Here is a 20,450-nt window from a genome sequence, read left to right on the forward strand (position 1 = left end):
TCACCTATTTTGAACTTGCTATCCCAGCAAAATGCTCCCTCAGTGGTAGCAAATGAACAAATACATTCATTTTTCTTAAGAAGAAGGAGAGTGGAGAGTGTTGCAGGGTTGTAAAGGTCTATGTCTTTTTTTTTTTTTTTTTTTGCTTTTTACTTTTTGCTTTTTTTGTGGGGGGCAGGGAATTCGGTTTATTTATTTACTTACTTTTGGAGGAAGTACTGGGGATTGAACCCAGGACCTTGTGCATGCTAAGTATGCACCCTAACGTTTGAGCTATACCCACCCCACCCTGTAAATGTCTATTTTAAAAATTTTTTTTATTTTTATTTTTTGTAAATGTCTTTTTAAAGCTATAATTGTTAGGTTCAAAATGAAATTACTTGTAATTCACTTAAATATTTGAAATGTATACCATGTAGAACTCAGAGAGAGATGTGGCATTGTAACTGTAAAATGTTTGGCAGTCGTTCATTTAAACTGATAACAGCGCCTTGCTGTTTTTATCGGCAGTTGGTCTTCCAAGCAGCGTTCAGGAGGAACAACGGTCCCAGTCACCCAGGCATGATTAAGGTTCCTGCCAGCCTTGCCAGGGCAGCGCCCTGATGGGGAGAGCCCCACTTGGGCATCAGCTGTATCAGAATTACAGAATCACTTCTGTATTTTAGACCAATGGCTCTGACCATGGTGTTGAGACACAGCAGTATGTCACAATCAGGTGGGAGGGAACTTACAGGAATTCTGAGCCTAACACACATTAAAGCACCGAAGTTTGTGACCAGTTATCTCGTTGATATAAATAAATTACAGCAAATTCAGACTTATACCCCTTCTAGCTTGGGAAAGAAAGATGAGGCCTCTGACCAGGCAGGGGACACGCTTGGGCACTGTGAATTCCATGAGAGTGTACTATGCATGTGAGTCTAGAGCCATTGGTTTAGACTGAGGTTCATTTGTTTACTAACCAATAAGGGACCTGTGGCAATTCAGGAACCATTGAGTGGATGGTATTTGGACAGTGGTCTAACCATTTTTTAAAAATTAAAATTGGAGGCAGGAGCTCACAGCGAAAAAAAAAATGTGACAATGAATATATGTATGTTCATGTATAACTGAAAAATTGTGCTCTACACTGGAATTTGACACAATATTGTAAAATGATTATAAATCAATAAAAAATGTTAAAAAAAAAATTGGAGGTGGGAGGGTATAGCTCAGTGGTAGAGCAGGTGCTTAGTTTAGCCTACATGAGGTCCTGGGTTCAATTCCCAGTTACCTCCATTTAAAAAAATAATAAATAAATAAACTTAATTATCTCCCCCTCAAATAAAATTTAAAAATTTAAAAAATTTAAAACCCGATCCCTATTTCATAACTTAAAATAGATCTCTGCCTCACGAGTTATACAGAAATGAATTCCAGATGAGTTATAGATCTATACTGTAAAAAATTTGGCATCACCTATAGAATATTTTTGTAATCTTACTGTGGGGTAGGACTTCTTAACCTTAAGCAAGACAGAAATCTTCAAAGCTAGATTGGACTCATGAAAACAGAAAAAAAAGCCTTTATATAAAAAAGGTACTATGAACAAAGTTCAAAGACAGTGCACAGACTAGGAGGAAATATTTTCCACAAAGTCTGCAGTGTAGCAGATAAGGGTAAAAATCGCAATCTGTAAGAGCATCTAAAATTCATAAGAAAAGTCAACCCAGTGGAATCAAAGGTAAAAGATATGACCAGACAATTTAGAAATGAAGGAAAACAAATTATAACCATATGAAAAGATGTTCAACCTAACAAATCATCAGGGAAATACCCATTAAAACAAGATACTATTCTTTTGCCTATTAGACCATCAAAAATAGAATAGTATTTCTAAGAATTCTCTGCCCTTCTGAGCATTTATTTATTTATTTTTATAAAGCTATTTCTTTTTTTCTTTTAATTTTGTTCCTTTTTTGGGGGGGTGTAATTAGGTTTATTTATTTATTAATGTTTCTTTTAATGGCGGTACTGGGGATTGAACCCAGGACCTTGTGCATGCTAAATATGCAGTCTACCACTGAGCTATATCCTCCCCTCTCTGAGCATTTATTTAATCCTTTAAAATTAATTTCAAAAATTTTCTAGTAATGATCAACTATTTTACATATGATAGAGTACATAAAATGATTTGTAAGAGCCATAAATTCTTTTTTCTTGTTGTTGTGGTAAAATATATATAACATAAAATCGTCATTTTAACCATTTCTAGGTATACAGTTCAGTGGCGTTAAGTACATTCACATTGTTTTGCAACCATCACCACCATCCAACTCCAGAACTTCTTCCTCTTCCCAAACTGAAACTCTGTACCCATTAAACACTAACTCCCTATTTCTCTCTCCCCATGACCTCTGGCAGCCACCATTCATTTTTCTGTCTTTATGAATTTGCTCTGGGTACTGTATGGAAGAGGAATCATACAATATTTGTGCTTTCGTGACTGGCTAATTTCACGTAACATAATGTCCTCCGGGTTCATCCATGTTGAAGCATGGGTCAGACTTCCATTCCTTTTTAAGGCTGAATAATATTCATTGTGTGTATAGACCACATTTTGTTTATCCATTTGTCTGTGGGTAGTCACTTGGGTTGTTTTCAACTTTTGATTATCATGAGCCATGCATGCACAAGGATATTTGATATCCCTGCTTTCAGTTCTTTTAGATACATACCCAGAAGTGGAATTGTTGGGTCATATGGTAATTCTGTGTTTAATTTTTTGAGGAATTGCCAGACCATCTGCCACAGTGGCCGCACTATTTTACATTCCCTCCAGCAGTGCACGAGGGGAGAACATAACTTCTTTGAAGTCTGTCTCAGGTGCAGGTTTTTGACAACCTGTGTATACTTTCCAAAACCTGTAGTCACAAACAAGTATCACAAACAAGCTCCCTCTGTGAGTAAGCGGGTAATTAAGTGTTATATTCAAGAACAGGCTTGTTAGCTGTGGTTACAGTGAAGCAGATGAATAAATAAAATGGATCAGTTTTGTATAGATAACTATGAAGATCAGTTAGAACCGCATTCCTAATTTCGCCAGATGTCACCTTCTCAGAGGGGCCCTCCTTGTCTCCGGAATCTGAAGGTGCCCTCCAGTTATATTTATACTACCTGAAAATAGACCAAGGAATCCAAATAAAGTCTGTATGTTATGTGAGGTCCTTCAACTTTTAAACTACACAGCACAGTCCAAAACCCTTGTTTTAAAGTCCTTGCATAGGTAAGGGGACTTCTTCCCTACCTCAGTAGTTTGTGGGCAGAACAAAATATTTAGAAAGGGAGACCCCTTCTTTCCTTTTTCCTTAGTGCCTGACTCATCTCTGAGTTTTCCCTGCTGGAGAGCTGGCCGTCCAGCTGCTTGCTCACAAGCCTGCTTCCCCAGAAGCCTGCCTCCCTGCATCAGTCACATCCACAAAATATGCTCATCTTGAAATAGCAAACACTGTTTCTACTAGTGAAGTTCTTTTTAAAGAAAATTCTCTGCTCTGACCACCTCATCTCATCTCCACTTGTAACATGTTGGTGAAGATACGCCCCTTGCATCTGACCAGACCAGCTTCTGAGTTTTCACTTTAATTGGCCACTAACAAGAAAAGGAGGGAACTGCCTGCAGTTTAATGTGCTCTCTCCTCTTGTTTTCACCAGGGCCAGCCTTTCTCGAGGAGGAGCTCGGAGGGAGCAGGATCCCTCATCCTTCGCAGCTCAGTGATCTTCCTCCCTCATTTGGAGGCCCTTTTTCAGACAGATCACCTGAAGGGCACTCTTTTCTGTCCTTTAGAATGGCTTCTGTGCCTCTGTGTTGTCAGAGATCAACCTTAAGAGAACTCTCAACCTCCCTTTGGCCTTCTCTGGAGTATAACAGTTCTTGCATCTTTGCGTAGTAAAGGATAGGACTGGTCCTTAAGCAGCGGACAGTGAGGGGGTTATTGGGTCTGGGTTCTGCTCAGAAGGGCCTCTGCAGTGAGGTGGTAGAGAAAGATAATCACACAAATTAAGTATCACGTTTAAAGGCTCCCAGATTATAAAGGACTTCTCTCATACTTTTGTCTAATAGTTCAGTACTAATTTTTTTTCCTTCAAATCTTTGATCTCTTTGGGATTTGTCCGAGTATAGGTCCAACTGAAATTTTTCCATTTGCCCTAACTAGTTGTTCCACCATCATTTATTGAATGTGGTGTCTTCATAAATTTCGGAGGCTACCTTTATCATGTGTTAAATTCCCATAGTCATAGAGATGATTTTTTCTGTTCCACTGGTCTTTTTTTTTTTCTTCTTCTTTCCTTTCAGTTTAAAAATTTTTTGTAATTTTTTGTCTTTCTCATTTTTAAAAAAATTCTTATTTGGGTTTTTTTTTTCTCTTTTTTCTTTTTCTTTTTTTTTTTTTTTCCTATTGGTCTGTCTATTCATGTGCCACCTTGTTAAATTCTGAATTCACATGTCTGTTGAGTCTTTCTGGAGTTTTGGTTTTGTTTCATTAGTCTGATTGTCTACTAATGTTTTAATTATTGAGATCTTATAGTATGTCTTAACATCTGACAGAGATAGTTGCTTTCCTCCCCACTCCCTGATTTCAGTCAGTAATTGTCTAATAATGTTTATTTTTGTCCTATTAAAGACTCTTCTACTTCAGCTACATGATTTGCCAATTTTAAATGATATCCTTTGAACCCCTAGGTATACAGATGAGGCAATCGACAGACATCCTGTATTCCACCGTCTTCCTCGCAACCCCAGTTTTGGTTAGAGTGTCATTTCTACATCACTGAATAATGTTTACATTCTCTTGTATCACCCCAACCAGCAGAGCCGTTTGTAGATGTTCTGAACTTAAATGTATCAGGTGTTCAGCCCCAACCCTTTTCCTCTGGAATTCCCTTTATCTTGTTGTGGCTGAAATTCGTCTCCTAACAGTTTCCTTAAGAAGGGCCAGAGGAACAATTTCTGTGAATTTGTGTATATTCGAAGCTTGGCCTATAAACTTTATACTTGAAGGACAGTTCTGCTGAACACAAAACCCTGGGCACATGCCTTCTCTTCTTGCATGTCTTGTAGCTACTGCTACACTCTGCGGGGATTGGAGGTTCCTGTAGAGAAATCTGAGGCCGGTTGATTTTCTTTCCCCATCTAAGTGATTCGATCTTTTTGCCTTGTCCCCTATCTCATTATTAACTACCTTGGGTTGATTTTCCTTGGCACACAGTGCACCTTTCAAGGGTTCTTCTGTCTTTATGGATTATATTTGCAGGCTTTGTTCTGTTCCTTTGGTTTAGTTTCCTTTTTTGAGAACTCTAGTTATATGTTTATGGATTCTTCTTTTGTCTCACTTGGATTTCTATCATTCTCTTTAATCCTTTTAACTTCTTTTGGTGGGGGGCAGGGAGGGAGGTAATCAGGTTTATTTATTTATATTTTAATAGAGGTGCTGAGGATTGAACCCAGGACCTGGCGCATGCTCAGCATGCGCTCTCCCACTGAGCTATACCCTCTCCCCTTTAACTTCTTTCTTTGTTTCCATTTCCTGTCGTTGCTTTTCTTAAGTCGGTTCTCCTTTCTCCTTTCTGCGCTTTCCAGGGTGCCTGTTTCCCTTTGTGTTCCTCCCCGTTTTGTCTTCATGTCTCAGGATTTTACCCCTTCTTCCCAGCTCACATTTCCTCTTGTCCTGTTGTCTGTTCCTCAACTTCTGCTTTGTGGTCTTCCTTCATAGAGGTGGTGGCTTCACTTAACATTTTGGAGGGATGAAAAATGGTCCCTTTTCTCAATAACTAATTCCTATGATTAATGAGTGAGAGTCCAAGTCTCCCTCCTCCTCTGCGTCACAGAAACAGAAAGCTTCCTGCCTGCTTGGTTCATCTGAGTGATTCTAATTGTAGCCTCACCTGCTTTGCTTCTCTGAACCAAAGAAGACAGCCCATCTTACCCCAGTTCCCAAACACACTGATGCACTTGAGGGTGAGTCTCTTATCCTCAGGAAGTGATTTTTCTGCCTGAGTTTGAGAAACTGCCCCTGAGCAGGGCCCCTCTCCTGCTTTCCACGCTTGATCTCTTTGCTTCCTCCTTCATTGGCTTCTGCCTAGTCTCTGCCGGTTTTGGAAGCCCTTACATGTATTTTGTTGTCTGCAAGTTAATCTCCCTCCTAAACTGACTGAAAATGAAGTTTGAGTTTTTGTTTTCCCTGTTGCCTCTGAGCTTAGCCAGGAACATACCAGTTCTTCTGATTTTAGAGCAGTGAAAAATCTTATTAACTATCATCCCTGTTCAGAAGAGAACAGCTACTTAAGTCATCACAAAAGGGTTTGGATTACATTAACTTGAAGAAAATGAATCAGGGCCTCAGCCTGGAGGTCCTCATTAGAAAAGAGATGCTAACAGGGCTCTGTGCGAGAAACTTGCAAGAAAATTGTCTTGCAGGGCATTAAGGAAGCACAGAATCCTTGGCCCTAGCCAAGTGGGAGCGTGCATGGAAACTCTTGTGCCTACATCCATCCCCTGGAGATCTCGGGGAGGGGGCCAGAGGGCAATTATAGGAGTCTACAGTTTACCAGTAGCATATATGTTAGTGTGAGCATGAAATGTAATTATATGCTTATTTGCAAGTGTAAATACGATCTTGAGGCATGAGTGTGAGTGGAACCTAGGTTCTGTCTCAGAGATGCATGCCACATTTTATCATGCGCATGTATGGAAATTTACGTTAACTTATAGAAACTAGTAAGCACTGAATGAGCATCTAACCTTAAACGGTTCATCAGCATTCATAATGGAAGTGTCACTAGGGCTTTGTGTAATTATTTTACTAATTGTCTTCCTTGCTGTGAATGGAACTACTTTCTCAGGAGGCCTGACGTCTGGTGTCAGTAATAATCAGGCTGTCATCTTTATCAGTAAAAGCACTGGTTTATTTCTGTATACGCTACAGAATTCAGAAAAAGGGTTGAGGACATCTTACAGAAATAGAGCACAAAGAAAGTATAGTAAAGAAGAAAATATTGAGAGGAAAAAATGGAGTGAAAGAACACAAATTGCATGTTGTAAAAACATCCAGTATTCCTCCTCTGAGCTTTTGGCTCTAAGCTTCCACACGGGCTAGGCAGAGAGGGAGCCACAGTCAGGGGCATGAGGCAGACACAAATCATTCAGGAGAGCAGTTCCTTTTGGTATTTCCATCAGAGGGAAATTTCCTCCTCTGGCCGAGGAAGAGGATATTGTGTGGTATAAACAATGTCATCAGCAACTTCCTGGCAGCACTAAGGCTCCTGACAGCCATGAATTTCTAGTGACATTTAGAGTGTTTATCAGTGTTAGCCAGGACTATTAAGCCAACATGCAGTTCAGTGAACATAGTCCTACCAGTGTCAAAACCCTGTGATGCAGGCTCACAGCTCTCTGCTGTTCTCGCTAAATCCTGGGGTAGATTTTAGAGTCTCTGATGTAAGGAAAGGAATACATATTCTTCCAGCAATCTTCTCTCATGATTTGTTTCTCCCAGATGTTTGCTAAGTATTGGGCAGTCAAGAGTTTGACAAGTTTCTGGAAGGTGGATGCTTTGTATCACCCGTGGGAGATCTATATGTAGGCTCTCACTGCAGAGAAATTTGAGGACTCTTCAAAATGCCCACGTGTTTCCAGTCATTTGTATAGACACCTGGAGTCCTTGATGCAGGTGCCCTGTCATCTTGTCTGTGTCTTATTTAAATGTCAGCTAATAAGATTATAAACTCCAGTCATATTTTAATGCACAAAATTATTATATAAGTGCCATTTGAAAGGAGACTGAGCTTTAGGGAAATTTCTATGGCACCAATAAGTATCTCATTCATTAGTCATCAAATTTAATTGAGCAGCTACTAAGCATTAGGCACCATGGTGAATGTTGGAGTCTTTGTACTCTATTGCTTTCCTTTGATTTGGATTTTCAGATTCCCACCTGACCTCATTTCCCAGTGGAAAAACAGGTAGAGACTTGGAACCCACATCTTTTTTTTTCCATCTTGTTTGTTTTTGGTTATTTTTTATTTTTTTCATTGGACTATAGTCGGTTTACAGTGTAATGTTAATTTCTGGTGTATAGCATAGTGATTCAGATATATATAGATACGCGTGCGCACACACACACACACACACACATATTCCTTTTCATATTCTTTTTCATTACAGGCTGTTGCAAGGTATTGAATTTAGTTCCCTGGGCTATGTGATAGGACCTTGTTGTTTAGCTATGTTATGTATAGCAGAGAACCCACATCTTTAACACTTAGAATTTCTGGGTGATCACCACAAAGACACGAGGCCTGGCCACTAGATAACCAGGTAGAAGGAAATAAACCTGGATTTTTAAAGTTTAGAGGGTTCTCCTCTTTACTTTCACTAGAAGTTTATTTTTTTTTTAAACAGGTCCCCTTTGGCTTTCTTTTCTCATAATTACGGAAACTGAGTACAAATTGTACGTTTTTCTTCATTGTTTCAGATTTTGAGATCCAGAGTGAGAATGGGGAGAACTCTAACCAAGACATATTTGAGGACGTTGAATCACGTGAGATGTTCTCAGAAATGCCCGACGGGGAAGGCATTCAGCAATCCGATTGGGAAAGTGACTCTGAGAGAGACTGCGGCTCCCGGGGGCCCCGGGGAAGCGCCTCCGGTGAGGACCCTGCGGAGGTGCCATCCCAGGGCAGGGAAGTGGGACAGCTCATAGGCCTTCAGGGCACCTACCTGGGTGAGAAGCCCTATGAATGTCCCCAGTGTGGGAAGACCTTCAGCCGGAAATCCCACCTGATCACGCACGAGCGGACGCACACGGGAGAGAAGTACTACAAATGCGACGAATGCGGGAAAAGCTTCAGCGACGGTTCAAACTTCAGCAGACACCAAACTACGCACACCGGGGAGAAACCGTATAAATGCAGGGACTGTGGGAAAAGCTTCAGCCGGAGCGCCAACCTCATCACCCACCAGAGGATCCACACGGGGGAGAAACCCTTTCAGTGCGCCGAGTGTGGCAAGAGCTTCAGCAGGAGCCCCAACCTCATCGCCCACCAGCGGACGCACACGGGAGAGAAACCCTACTCCTGCCCCGAGTGCGGGAAGAGCTTCGGCAACCGGTCCAGCCTGAACACGCATCAGGGAATCCACACGGGAGAAAAGCCCTACGAATGTAAAGAATGCGGCGAGAGCTTTAGTTACAACTCCAACCTCATCAGACACCAGAGGATCCACACGGGAGAGAAGCCGTACAAGTGTCCGGACTGCGGGCAGCGGTTCAGTCAGAGCTCGGCCCTCATCACCCACCGCAGGACTCACACGGGGGAGAAGCCCTACCAGTGCGGCGAGTGCGGGAAGAGCTTCAGCCGCAGCTCCAACCTGGCCACGCACCGGCGGACCCACATGGTGGAGAAGCCCTACAAGTGCGGGGAGTGCGGGAAGAGCTTCAGCCAGAGCTCCAGCCTGATCGCCCACCAGGGGATGCACACCGGCGAGAAGCCCTACGAGTGCCTGACGTGCGGGGAGAGCTTCAGCTGGAGCTCCAACCTCATCAAGCACCAGAGGATCCACACGGGTGAGAAGCCCTACAAGTGCAGCGACTGTGGGAAGGGCTTCAGCCAGCGCTCGCAGCTGGTGGTGCACCAGAGGACCCACACGGGCGAGAAGCCCTACAAATGCCTCATGTGCGGCAAAAGCTTCAGCCGCGGCTCCATCCTAGTCATGCACCAGCGAGCCCACTTGGGAGACAAGCCGTATAGATGTCCTGAATGCGGGAAAGGCTTCAGCTGGAATTCAGTTCTCATCATACACCAGCGAATCCATACGGGGGAGAAGCCCTACAAATGCCCCGAGTGTGGCAAAGGCTTCAGCAATAGCTCCAATTTTATCACCCATCAGAGAACTCACATGAAGGAGAAGCTTTACTGAAGGGGCAGAGAGGGAAGGTGCGGGGGCTGGCCCAGGAGAGGGACTTCCTATGCTGCCCCCAAATAGGGATGTTTATCTTTAGAAGAACCATTCTTCCTAAATGCTTGTTGGGGGGGTTGCCAGAATCTTACCCCTGCTCACCGTCGTCTCTAGGACCCCATCAGCTTAGTGGTCAGAGTCCAGCCCCGAGAACAGAGCATAGGAATGGACAGTCAGAACACTGAGTCTTTTTCTGTTACATTTCTCCACTTGATTGGCTCCTCTCCTGATCCTCTGTGCCTCAGTTTCCTCTCTGGTAGAACAGGGGGAAATAGATATTTCTCCGTGTGAGACGGAAGAGTGTGGCCCTTGTTTCAGAGAAGTCCCGGAAGTCTGGCGGTGTGGTCCGGTTGTTCTGCTGCCTCTTGTTGGGCTGAGGGGCCTCCACCCGAGCTGCTAGCACCCCAGGCCCCCTGCATGGCAGACCCGGCTTTTCCTACCTTTGGGTCCTGGGCTTTCATTTTGGGCCCAGGTTGGGGGGCTTTTCCAATCCTGAGTCATCGCCTGAAGGTAAAGCCCTTTTCTAGTTCTAGAAAGTGTTAGGAACACCAAAACACGAGGGAGTCTGGCCTGGAACCAGTGTCCCGGCAGGACTTTTCCATCAGTAGGGGCGGCACACGGCCTGCCAGCAAAGGCATAAACCGAGATGTATGTCTTTGCTCTCATCTCTGCTCACTGTTCCGGGCTACGTCGGCCATGGAGGGAATGCACTTATTCTTGCAAGGTTTCGTTTTTTGAGTGTGAGGTGAAGTCAGAGCCCCCCAGCTGCCTCCCCCCGTCCAGGTGGATGGTACCTCTGTCTTATCACGGGTGAAACAGTCCTGCATGCTGCAGGGTGGGCTTGTGTCTTTACCCACAGGTACCTGGCCCCATAGTCATCACTCTGTGCACTTGTCATTTCCTTGTTCTTAGATTTTTATCTTATATGTGCAGGTCTAGAATTCTGTCTGGTAGCTTTTGTATATGAAGAACATTATTTTTAAGGAAGTGTTGATTTTGAGGACACATCATCTGTCCCCTGGAGAGATTTGGGCTTGAATCAAGAGTTGGCTTAGAGATGTCATCCTTGATCTTGGGTCATTGAGCCATGAAACAGTTAAGACAGGGGATGATAGCAGGTGAAGGGGTTTGTTATGAGGGAAGAGGGAGGTAAATAAGGTTTTTCTCTCCTACCCATGAGGCCTCCACTCAGAATGCACCTTGGTTCTTACAGGGCAGACCCTCCACATTGCCTAATAAAGTAGGGTCTTGTTCTTTTCCTGAGTCTATCTTTGCACGTTGTGTTGAAAACTCAAACTTAACTGTAAGCAAACCCACATCTTACTTCTGTACCCCACACACCCACCTCCTTCCCCAGGCCAGAAGAGGCTTAAGACCTTTAGGGAGCAAAAATCTCTTGCTTCAAAGAGCATACCTTTGGGTGAACCTAGTCTTGCTTGACCAGTGCGCACACCTCTCCACCGCCCTTTGCTAAATCTGCATCCAATCTGTCAGCCAAGACTTGGAGCAGCAGCTTTGACTAAGGAGCCAGATGGCCTTCCAGGGAGGCCACTGGGAATCATCTCCAACCAGACTCAACTAAGTTAGACACAAGAAAGTTCTAGGCAGTGACGGTTGTTACACCAAACCACGTAGGCTGTGAAGTCCCTGTCACTTGACTCCACCCCTTCATTTACGGAGCAAGGACTCATGTGCCATCACTGTGGAGAGCCTGGTGAAGAGGAAAGGCTGGTGGTTAATTCTCTTTGGTTTTTCCAGCCAGTCACTGGTGCAGCTGAGCTCACGTGTCTGGCATCAGTACAGGCTGTGGCTCCAGGGCCTACTCGCCTCTTCCCAGTGTCCCAACTCTGAGAATTTCCCATCGGCTCACAAGCCCAGGCAGCTGTGGAAGAATGGCTTTTGGGAGGAAGAGGGTCTGGTTCTAAGGAACCCCGCCCAGGCCTCTCACAGCTCTCAGTCCTTGGTAGGCACGATGTGTCTGCTGTTTGTTTACACTGTCGGTGTAGAGGCAGGAGGCCTGCCAGGATGCCTCAGGCCTCGAGATCCAGCCCCCAAGTTTTCTGGTGCAGACACCTTGAGATGACCAGACCCTGGGTGGGAGGCGCCTGTAAACTAAATTTCCAGGAGACCAACAGAATCCAGAACCCCAATTATTATTCATTCACAGTGGGGCCTTCTGTCCCAAGCCACTTTCAGAGCATCCCTTGTTCCTGGTCCCCAGTGATTGAAATGGTGGCTTTGTGGTCAGACAGTGTCTGGTGAGCACAGAGTAAAATGCAGGGGTCACGTAGTGTTGATGGTGAAAGTGATGTGAGTTGTGTTTGGGGCTACCCTTTCCAGGCTTGATTTTTGCTTCCAGTGAAAGTTCCATTGGTTCAGGAGATCCCCAAGTTAAAGGAATAGGGCATGGACTTGGCATTAGTCATTTTCAATTTTCTTTTTTTAACAGTGGAACCACTTTTTCAAGTGAAATCTTACAACAATAGAAAACATGTGAAAGCAGAACTGCTTTTGGATGCTGAGAACCAAAGCCCTCTCCTGAGCTGGGTCTGCCCCACTTAGCCAGTCCCTGAAGCAGCTCTGAAACTTGAAAGCTAGATGTGTGTGCATGCAGAAAGTGCTGACCTGTTTTCTACATTAGTTCTTTTGGAAGAAATCTCCACAGCCCAGACTTGCAACTGGATTTAGGACTCTTTAGAGAGCCCCTCTTATGGTCCTGTCCTTCCCTCACCCCAACACATGCTGCCCCTCCTGAGAGGGGAAATCACAACTTCACCCACCTTCCATTGAATTTTAGACCTTTTATCTGTTAAATAGGGAGTGAGACTATTATGCAAAACTTTTCATAACCAAACCAGATAAAATATGCAAAGGTAAAGTTTCCTGTCCCCTTTCCCTAAGGGTGCATCTTCCTTCCTCCTGGACTCTCCGAGCTGCTCTCTAGTATTTCCTTCCAGTCATTTACTTTGAAAGCACTTCCATTTAGCACTTACCACGCTGCACTGGAGTGGCTGCTCCACAATTGATCGTTAAATGAATAAGCCTCAGTGATACTCATCTTGAAACACCCAGGACTAGGCACACAGGAAATGAGGAAGCCTGTGTGTGTTGGGCAAGGGGGAACTTAATTCTCAGCACCACCCTGAGACAGTTGGCATCCAAGCTGCCTGAATTTATTCACCTGGATAAATAAGGATTAACAGGCATAAACACTTACTTTCAGCTGTAAGGCAAAACTCTGGAAAGGGCCTTCTCTCTCAGTGGTATCCTGGCCACGTAGGGTGAGAGGCCGCCACTTCCCCTAATTCCCCCAGGGTGGGAGAAGCGAGGCAGGACCATCGCACTCCAGCTGGGTAGATTTTAGTTGTGGCTCCGCCCGCCAAATCCCACTTGTAGAGAAGTCCTACCAGCCGTCAGTGATTCGTCTGAAACAAAGAGGCGCCCTAGCCATCCCCATACATTATTGGTTAATGCTGCTGTCAGTCTGGAGGCACTGGCGGAGGCCTATGGGAAAAGTAGTCCAGCCAAGCCCGAGTACTTCTGGGGCTCGCATTTCCGCTTCCGGTGTTCAGTGGCTGTCCGAATGCCCGGACTCGGCGTCTGGGCTCCGGTTGGGAGTGTCCTGTAGGGACGTTGCGTGGCCACAGAGAAGGTGCTGCAGAGTCGGGCCTCCAGTGGCCGCAGGGCCTTGGTGGGCGGGAGCGGTTCTCACCTTGGGCCTGGGTCTCCCGCGTCGGGTAGGAGTGACCAGGCAGAGACCTAGGGTCCGATCACTTCCGGACTGGGCCCTGCGTTCCCTCAAGCGGACCCTGGGGCCGGATGCGCCCCTTGTGCTGGAGGCACCCTCTTTGCTGCCCACCGGGCCCGGCGGGGACGAACTTGGCCCCGTAGCCGCCGAGGCGACCCCGTCCCCACGGTCCGCGTTTACCCCATGATGCTTCTGAGAAGGTCGCCCGCGGAGCAGAGTAGCCTTCCAGGGTAAGTCACGCTCTACGGGCCAGTCACCCAGTCCACCGTCACCAGGCTGAGCCACTGCCCAATTCCTGCCAGCCTGTGACCTTGGGCAAGGTCTTGGGGTTCGCTGAACCATGTTTGCCTCAGCTTTGAGGGAGCTGAAGCCTCAGTACCTCTTACTTAGCTTTCCTTCCAACTGTAATGTCCTGTGAGTCTGTTGCTTTATTATCCTTCCTCTTAAATCTTGTAACCTTAACCAGGGTAAATCTCCCTGTTTGGGAGAGAGTTATGGTGCCAGGGCTGAGGAATCCTGAGAGGGCTCGCCCAAAGCTGAGAACCCAGCCAGAGGCGAGGACAGTTGAGCGATGGGAGCAATTGTTTCTCTGAAGTTTCGAGCGGGCTCCACCCAGGCGCTGCTCTCCAAGGTGCTGCGACCTTGAGCGCTGGCTCGTTCTTGTACTGCATGTACTTTGCAACACTCTGAGGACCAGTGGTTTGGAAGACTGGATGGTTTATTGTCCCCATTACCTCCATTAGCCCACCCTCATTCTTCAGTATGGATAATAGGCATTTTCTTAGCGTTAAGTAAATCGCTATGCAAACACAGCTTCAAGCTCCACTACTTTCTAACCAGCTCACCAGTCCTTGTCCCCTCTTGTCAAACTTCTGGAGCTGTATGCCCCCCATCTTACACCCCCACCCCCAGTGACAGGTGGCCAGACTCCGTGGGTATTGGGACATGGGAAGGGGGAACAGGAAGGCACTTTTCTTCACTTCAGTACAGGTGGGGTGCCCCTTGTGATTTTCACTGGAGTTCACTCTGTAATGTCTGCCTCTGGCTCTAGAATTTCAAATTCTACTTAGACTCCTATCTGAAGGTGGTTTCCCAGTGAGGTAAAGGAAGAGGTTTGAACTTAAGAGCACAGCTGCAGGGTTCTTCTCTGATATGAACAATGGCTGTAGCTGTGGACCAACGAATCCAGATTCCTCAAGTACAAGAAGAGCTTCAAATAATGAAGCTAGAAGAAAATTCCCACTGGGAGCAAGACATTTTCCCTCAAGGGACTGTCCCTGGACCAGGGACCTCCTGCCAGCACTTTTGGCATTTCCACTATCAAGAAGCATCAGAACCCCAGGAGGCCCTCATCCAACTCTGGAAGCTCTGTCATCAGTGGCTGAGACCAGAGAAGTGTATGAAAGAACAGATCCTGGAGTTGCTAGTCCTGGAACAGTTCCTGCCTGTCCCTTCCCCAGGAGATCCAGATCTGGGTTAGACAAAAGCACCTGGAGAGTGGAGAGGAGGCAGTGGCCCTGGTGGAAGATTTGCAGACAGAACCTGGAATACAGGAGCTGCCTGTAATATATGAGAACTTAGTTCCAAGTAGTTAAAGCAGACGAATGAATGTGAGGGACAGAGCCACCTTGGGTGTCAGCAGTATGGGTGAGGTGTAGACTTTGCTGTTGGTGTCAAAATGGAATCTGATTATTTTCTGGGCCTGGTAGCTGCATCTTTCCTTCCATTTTCAGACTGACTCTTCAGAGAATGCATAACATTGGTTGTTCTGAGTGTTGGTCACCGCCATTAAATAAGAGAATTGCTTAAAATAGCTTGAGCACCACTCTGACCCCGGAGGAGCACATACACAGTTTTCTCTTTGGAGAACGGCTCTCATTCAACAGCAGCCAGCCTGAAGCAAGGGGTTCGCTGGTCTTTACTGACATTATTGAACCTTTGGGTCCTATTGCAAAATAGCTGCTTGTTGGTTGCTCTCTGTGTAGTTAGTTTTGCCTAGGGGTTGACAGAAGCAGCCCCACGAGAGAGCTAGGTGGACAGGTTGCAGTGGGCTGGGGGTCCAGACCTTATCTCTATGGAGTCTTCCACACATCCACACTCCTTACTGCCCCAGCAGTGATTTGCATAAGACTGGGCTCCCCCTTTGCTTCTTTGTGCCTTGGGATGATTAAGTTTTAGTGCCTACAGAATTCTGACCATTTCCAGTCTTTGAACAGGGGCAGGAGGTGCTGTCAGAGGAGAAGGAACCCTCAGGATTGGTACTGGGTTCCCTAAACTTCCATCTGAAGCAAGCACAGACAGAATCCATGTATCAATTCTCGGCAATGGTGAAGAACTCACAGCCAGAACCAGAAGACCAAATGAACCACAGCCCCAAAGTAGAACTCGGATCCTTCCACAAGAGCAGTAAGCAGCAGCAGTGAGGGGAGGGCCTGAAAGCCCCTCTGAGTGCAGGGAGTGGGGTGGAGGGCAAAGCTCCTTCCCCTGGGAAGACATGGCATAGGAGCTGAGGCTGACCACACGAACCTGTGGGATCCGTAACAGGCACCTCCGAAGGGAAGAAGGACCTTGGTTGGCATGTTTTATAAAACTGCACAGCAGAGCCTGTGGCACCTGTCCTTACATGAGTGAGGCGTTACTGGTCCCTCTAGGTAAGATGTGGGCACCAATATTAGGCCTTGTCAAGGCACAAGGTAGGGGTAACTAGAGTTCATTCATCCTCAAAAGAAGTATGTGTCCCCAATTCAGATGACTCACATGTATTATAAAAACTGAAGAACAAAATCATAAAACGCTGAAAGTCAGTACCTGGATGGATGTAGAAGGGAAAAACCTGGAACTTTCCTTTTAGAAATGTGTCATTTTGTTATTTCGCCAGCCCTTCTTTGATAGGACGAAGCAGACGCTAAAAGAAAGAGGAAGGCTCTTCTGTTTCTGAACTCAGGTGGGCTGCTCTCTGGGAGGGTCGAGAAGCTTGGTCCTCTGATGGCTCCTTCCTCTGCCAGCAAGCCTGCCTGACCCTCTGGCTCTGGCTCTTTCTGTGGAGAACAGTGGTGACCAGAGGACCACAAGCAGCTCCCAGGTGGGCCAGACTTTTCACTTACTCAGATCACCTTTTACTACTGAGTGGGGCCCTCTGCAATCAATTCTCTTGTCAGTCAGAAATTCCAAAGGAATTTTTCCCAGCAGGTAGGCACAGCAACTTTACAGATTAGGCTCCAAAATTTCATCAGCCTGCAAAATGTTGCCGAAATCTCCTGCCTTTAGTAAAGCCGCACCGCAGCTGAGGTAGCGAGGGGTTGTATTAAAGTCATTCTTCCCCCTGACCCTAGGAGTGCTTGTTTGTCTTAAAAGTAACAGTTACTTCCTTTTTTCTGTATCCGTATCTTGCCCTCATGGTATGCAGGGTTGCGTAGTGGGAGGAACAACAAAAACTTCAGATTCAGACAGTCCTGAGTTCAAATCCCAGCTCTGCCACCTACTAACTGTAACTTTGAGCAAGTGTAAAGTTTCCAGCACAGAGCCCAGCTGTCCGGTAAATGTTAGCTCATTTCTTCCTTTGCTTTCTCTCCCCCGACCCCTGCCATATTGCATTTCAAAGCCAAAGGAAACTCACTTTTTAGCTTCTTCTAAGTGTGCTTTTTCACCTGCCCTCCGCATAGGGCAGTACAGAGGCATTTTGTCTTAAGGCATTGTGTTTTGAGTACGGTGTCATGTTTTCTCAGGAGTTGGTGACATTTGGCGACGTGGTTGTGTATGTCTCCCAGGAGACACGGAGGCAACCAGAACCTGGACAGAGGAACCACCTGGAAAGCTGGGGGAAATCTGCAAATGGGACCTCACTAGGTGAGAATGGCTTTTTCCTTTTACAATCAAAGCTAGCTGTGGGGTTTCTGTAGTATTCACTACTCTAGAGCTTTTTAGGTTGAATTTTTCAAATCTATTTCTTACTTCAATCCTGACTGAAAATTGAATACCATGATCAGTGCTATCAAGGATAAGTTTCTGGAGTCCAGAAAGGATACTGTATTAAAGCTCATCTAAAGAAGACGGTCAGTAAAGGCTTTGGCAGGTGCCTGAATTTCACTCGTTGCAGGATAGATGAACTTGGATAGAGAGTTATAGATTTGGGCCTGAATTTTTTCATATTGTTTCCTCACTGTCCTTAATATTACTTTCACTGAGCCTTCCCAAGAATTCCCTTTGACTTTTCTTGAAAATTAGCCATCTCCCCTCCCTGGCATATAAAGTTGTTGGGATTAGATTCACCCAACCGTAATGTCTTCTTCCTATCTCCCTGCAGATTTCCCAGCCCATAGACCCGATGTGAGCTCCCACGTGGAAGAGGAGGAAAGCCCAGATCTCCAAAGCTCCCCAGAGAAGGAGAGTGTGAGAGACTCCGCAGTGGATGGGGGGGAGAGTCAAGTCCAGCCAGGTGCCCATCTTGAGAAAAGTCAAGTCCTGGGATGAGCTGGAGTGGCAGGGCCTGGAGGATGAGAGGGTGGCAGGGGTGCACTGGGGCTATGAGGAAACCAGGATTTTTCTGGGAATTCTCAGTGAGTCTTGGATTCATGAAAAACTCCACACGTGCCATCAGAACCACCAGGTGTACTGGTTGATGGCTAAGTGGCTGCCGGAGTGGGGCTTCCTGCGGACCCTGGAGCAGTGTCGCTAGTGGTTCAAAAACCTCCAGACCAATTACTGCAAAGCCAGGAGCACCCACACGCCAGGCACCTGCCCCTTCTATGATGAAATGGATGCCCCGATGAGCCACTGGACCTTTGCCAACACCTTTGATGCCTTCGAGGTGGCAGGAGGCATGCTGCAGAATAGAGGGGACTCCAAAGAGAACCAGCAGGTGGTGACTGGGGATGGTCATGAAATGACAGAGGCGCTCAGGAGCCATGGCCCCCAGGCTTTGAAGGGAAGTCCCAGTGGTAAGCTGTCCTCCCCACACCTCAGGACAGGGGAGACAGGAATGTGGGAAAAGTTCCAGTAACCTCTCAAACCTCATTACCCACCGGTGAATTCACACTGGCGAGAGGCCCTGTAAGTGCAGGGAGTGTGGAAAAACCTTCAGTCAGAGCTCAAGTCTTGTTATACACCAGAGAATCCACACAGGAGAGAAACGCTATGAATGTGCTGAACGTGGGAGGCGAGTCAACAACTGTTCCCATTTTAGCGCACATCCGAGAACCCACGGAGGGCGGAAAGACTCCAGGTGTAGGAGACATACCTGTAAAGCAAGGAGTCTGAAAACACTACAGAATCTACCCAAAAGGGGGTTTGTATGGCCCTTGATTCTATCCCATGACACCCACAGGAGACAGACAGAGAATTCAGATGCTAGTCCAGCAGCTGTATTTTGTTTCACTAAATACACACCTGGCTTTCGAAATACTACTCAGGGCTTTCTTGTTCATGCTGATAAAATGGAAGCTAATTTCCAGAGAATTCAGAGACTAGTTCTGAGCTTGACTATGTGGCTGTCTCAGCGTGTCTTCACTGTGATTCTGTGCCTTACTTTTCACAGCTTGGTAATATGAGGGTGAGGTCCTCACCCTCCATCAAGGACGGAGGAGGCTCCGCACCCCCGTGCTGGTGGCGTTACTGATGGCTGGGTCAGCTGGAGAACCAGCAACGGCCGAGCCGTTTCCTTTCCGCACTGGGCAGCTAGACAAGGGTTTATTATTAATGCCTTTGTAAAGGTCTCCCCCTGTTCTCCCTGTGGGAGGATTGGAGCCCAGGAACTGTCTGCATTTCCCCACCGCCCCTGCCTTAGGATTTACATGGGGTTACTTGAGAGGAAAGCATTCTGTTATATTACTTGGAGGAGGAAAGATCAATGCTAGAGGCTGACTTTCTAAACCAGAACCTACTCTTCCTCTCAGTACATTAGGTGGGGCCATGTGTGATTGCCATTTTGGGTCTACAAAATTAGCAATTTCATGATTCAACCTAAGTAGAATTTCTGTGTGGCTGAATTACTCCAAATTGCCGCAGGGCTACTGTGGCGCCTTAAAGCTCATGCTGTATCCCCAAAATGTGAGCCTGGGTCTAGAAGATCATGAACCAGGATAATGAAGTGGGGAAAGACTTTTCTGTTTGTAAATGTATCCAGAGCAATAACTGAGAACCATAACATTGATTAAGAAGACTCCTAGGGGGAGGCTATAGCTCAAGTGGTAGAATGCCTGCTTAGCATGCAGGAGGTCCTGGGTTCAATTCCCAGTACCTCCTCTAAAAATAAATAGAACCTAACTACCTCCCCACCTCGCCAAAATAAAATAAATAATACAGTAAATAAATATTTTTTTAAAAAGGATGTACCTCTCTGTCACCTGCCTCTGACAAATCCACTAGTCCCCGCCTTTCTCAAGTGTCCAGGTCCTAAGGGGGAGGCTGTGTGCAGGTCACCAGGTTCCGGAGACTTGGGCATCTCTGCGGGAGCAGGGAAGAGTCTCTGACTTGGACATACAGAGCAGACGGTGCTTGGAAATAAATGGAACAGTTTCTTCCTCTTAAAATAATTTTCTTTGTGTGTTTGATTTTAAAATATTTTCCCACATTCCAGAAACCCATCAATTATAAAACAAAGCAAGATCTACACATTTTATCTAATTAGATTTTACAATTATAATTTTATCTAATTAGATTTATAAAATAGATTATGAAGTAATGTCTTTTAAAAAAAATAAAAGAACTTATCTA

The 20,450-nt window shown here is 45.9% G+C and overlaps 1 protein-coding gene across 11 annotated transcripts in view; it reads left to right on the plus strand.

Moving 5' to 3' along the window:
• ZSCAN2 (zinc finger and SCAN domain containing 2) overlaps positions 1-20,064 on the plus strand; it is a 28,024-nt gene extending 7,960 nt beyond the window's left edge. Inside the window, exons 3-8 of one of the 11 annotated variants that reach the window (XM_064480607.1) lie at positions 8,511-13,969; positions 15,956-16,145; positions 16,284-16,390; positions 16,618-16,821; positions 17,465-17,585; positions 18,043-20,064. In XM_064480607.1, the coding sequence (XP_064336677.1) occupies positions 8,511-9,952 (1,442 nt within the window). In that variant the 3' untranslated portion in view covers positions 9,953-13,969; positions 15,956-16,145; positions 16,284-16,390; ... (1 more) ...; positions 17,465-17,585; positions 18,043-20,064. Of the gene's footprint in view, positions 1-8,510; positions 13,970-15,955; positions 16,822-17,145; positions 17,275-17,464; positions 17,586-18,042 lie in introns of those variants that run through there. The other 10 variants (XM_031440613.2, XM_064480605.1, XM_064480606.1 and 7 more) reach the window with 10 other exon arrangements.
• The last annotated feature ends 386 nt before the right edge of the window (positions 20,065-20,450 follow it).

The sequence above is a fragment of the Camelus dromedarius genome, chromosome 29 (genome assembly GCF_036321535.1).
Source record: "Camelus dromedarius isolate mCamDro1 chromosome 29, mCamDro1.pat, whole genome shotgun sequence".
NCBI lineage: Eukaryota > Metazoa > Chordata > Mammalia > Artiodactyla > Camelidae > Camelus > Camelus dromedarius.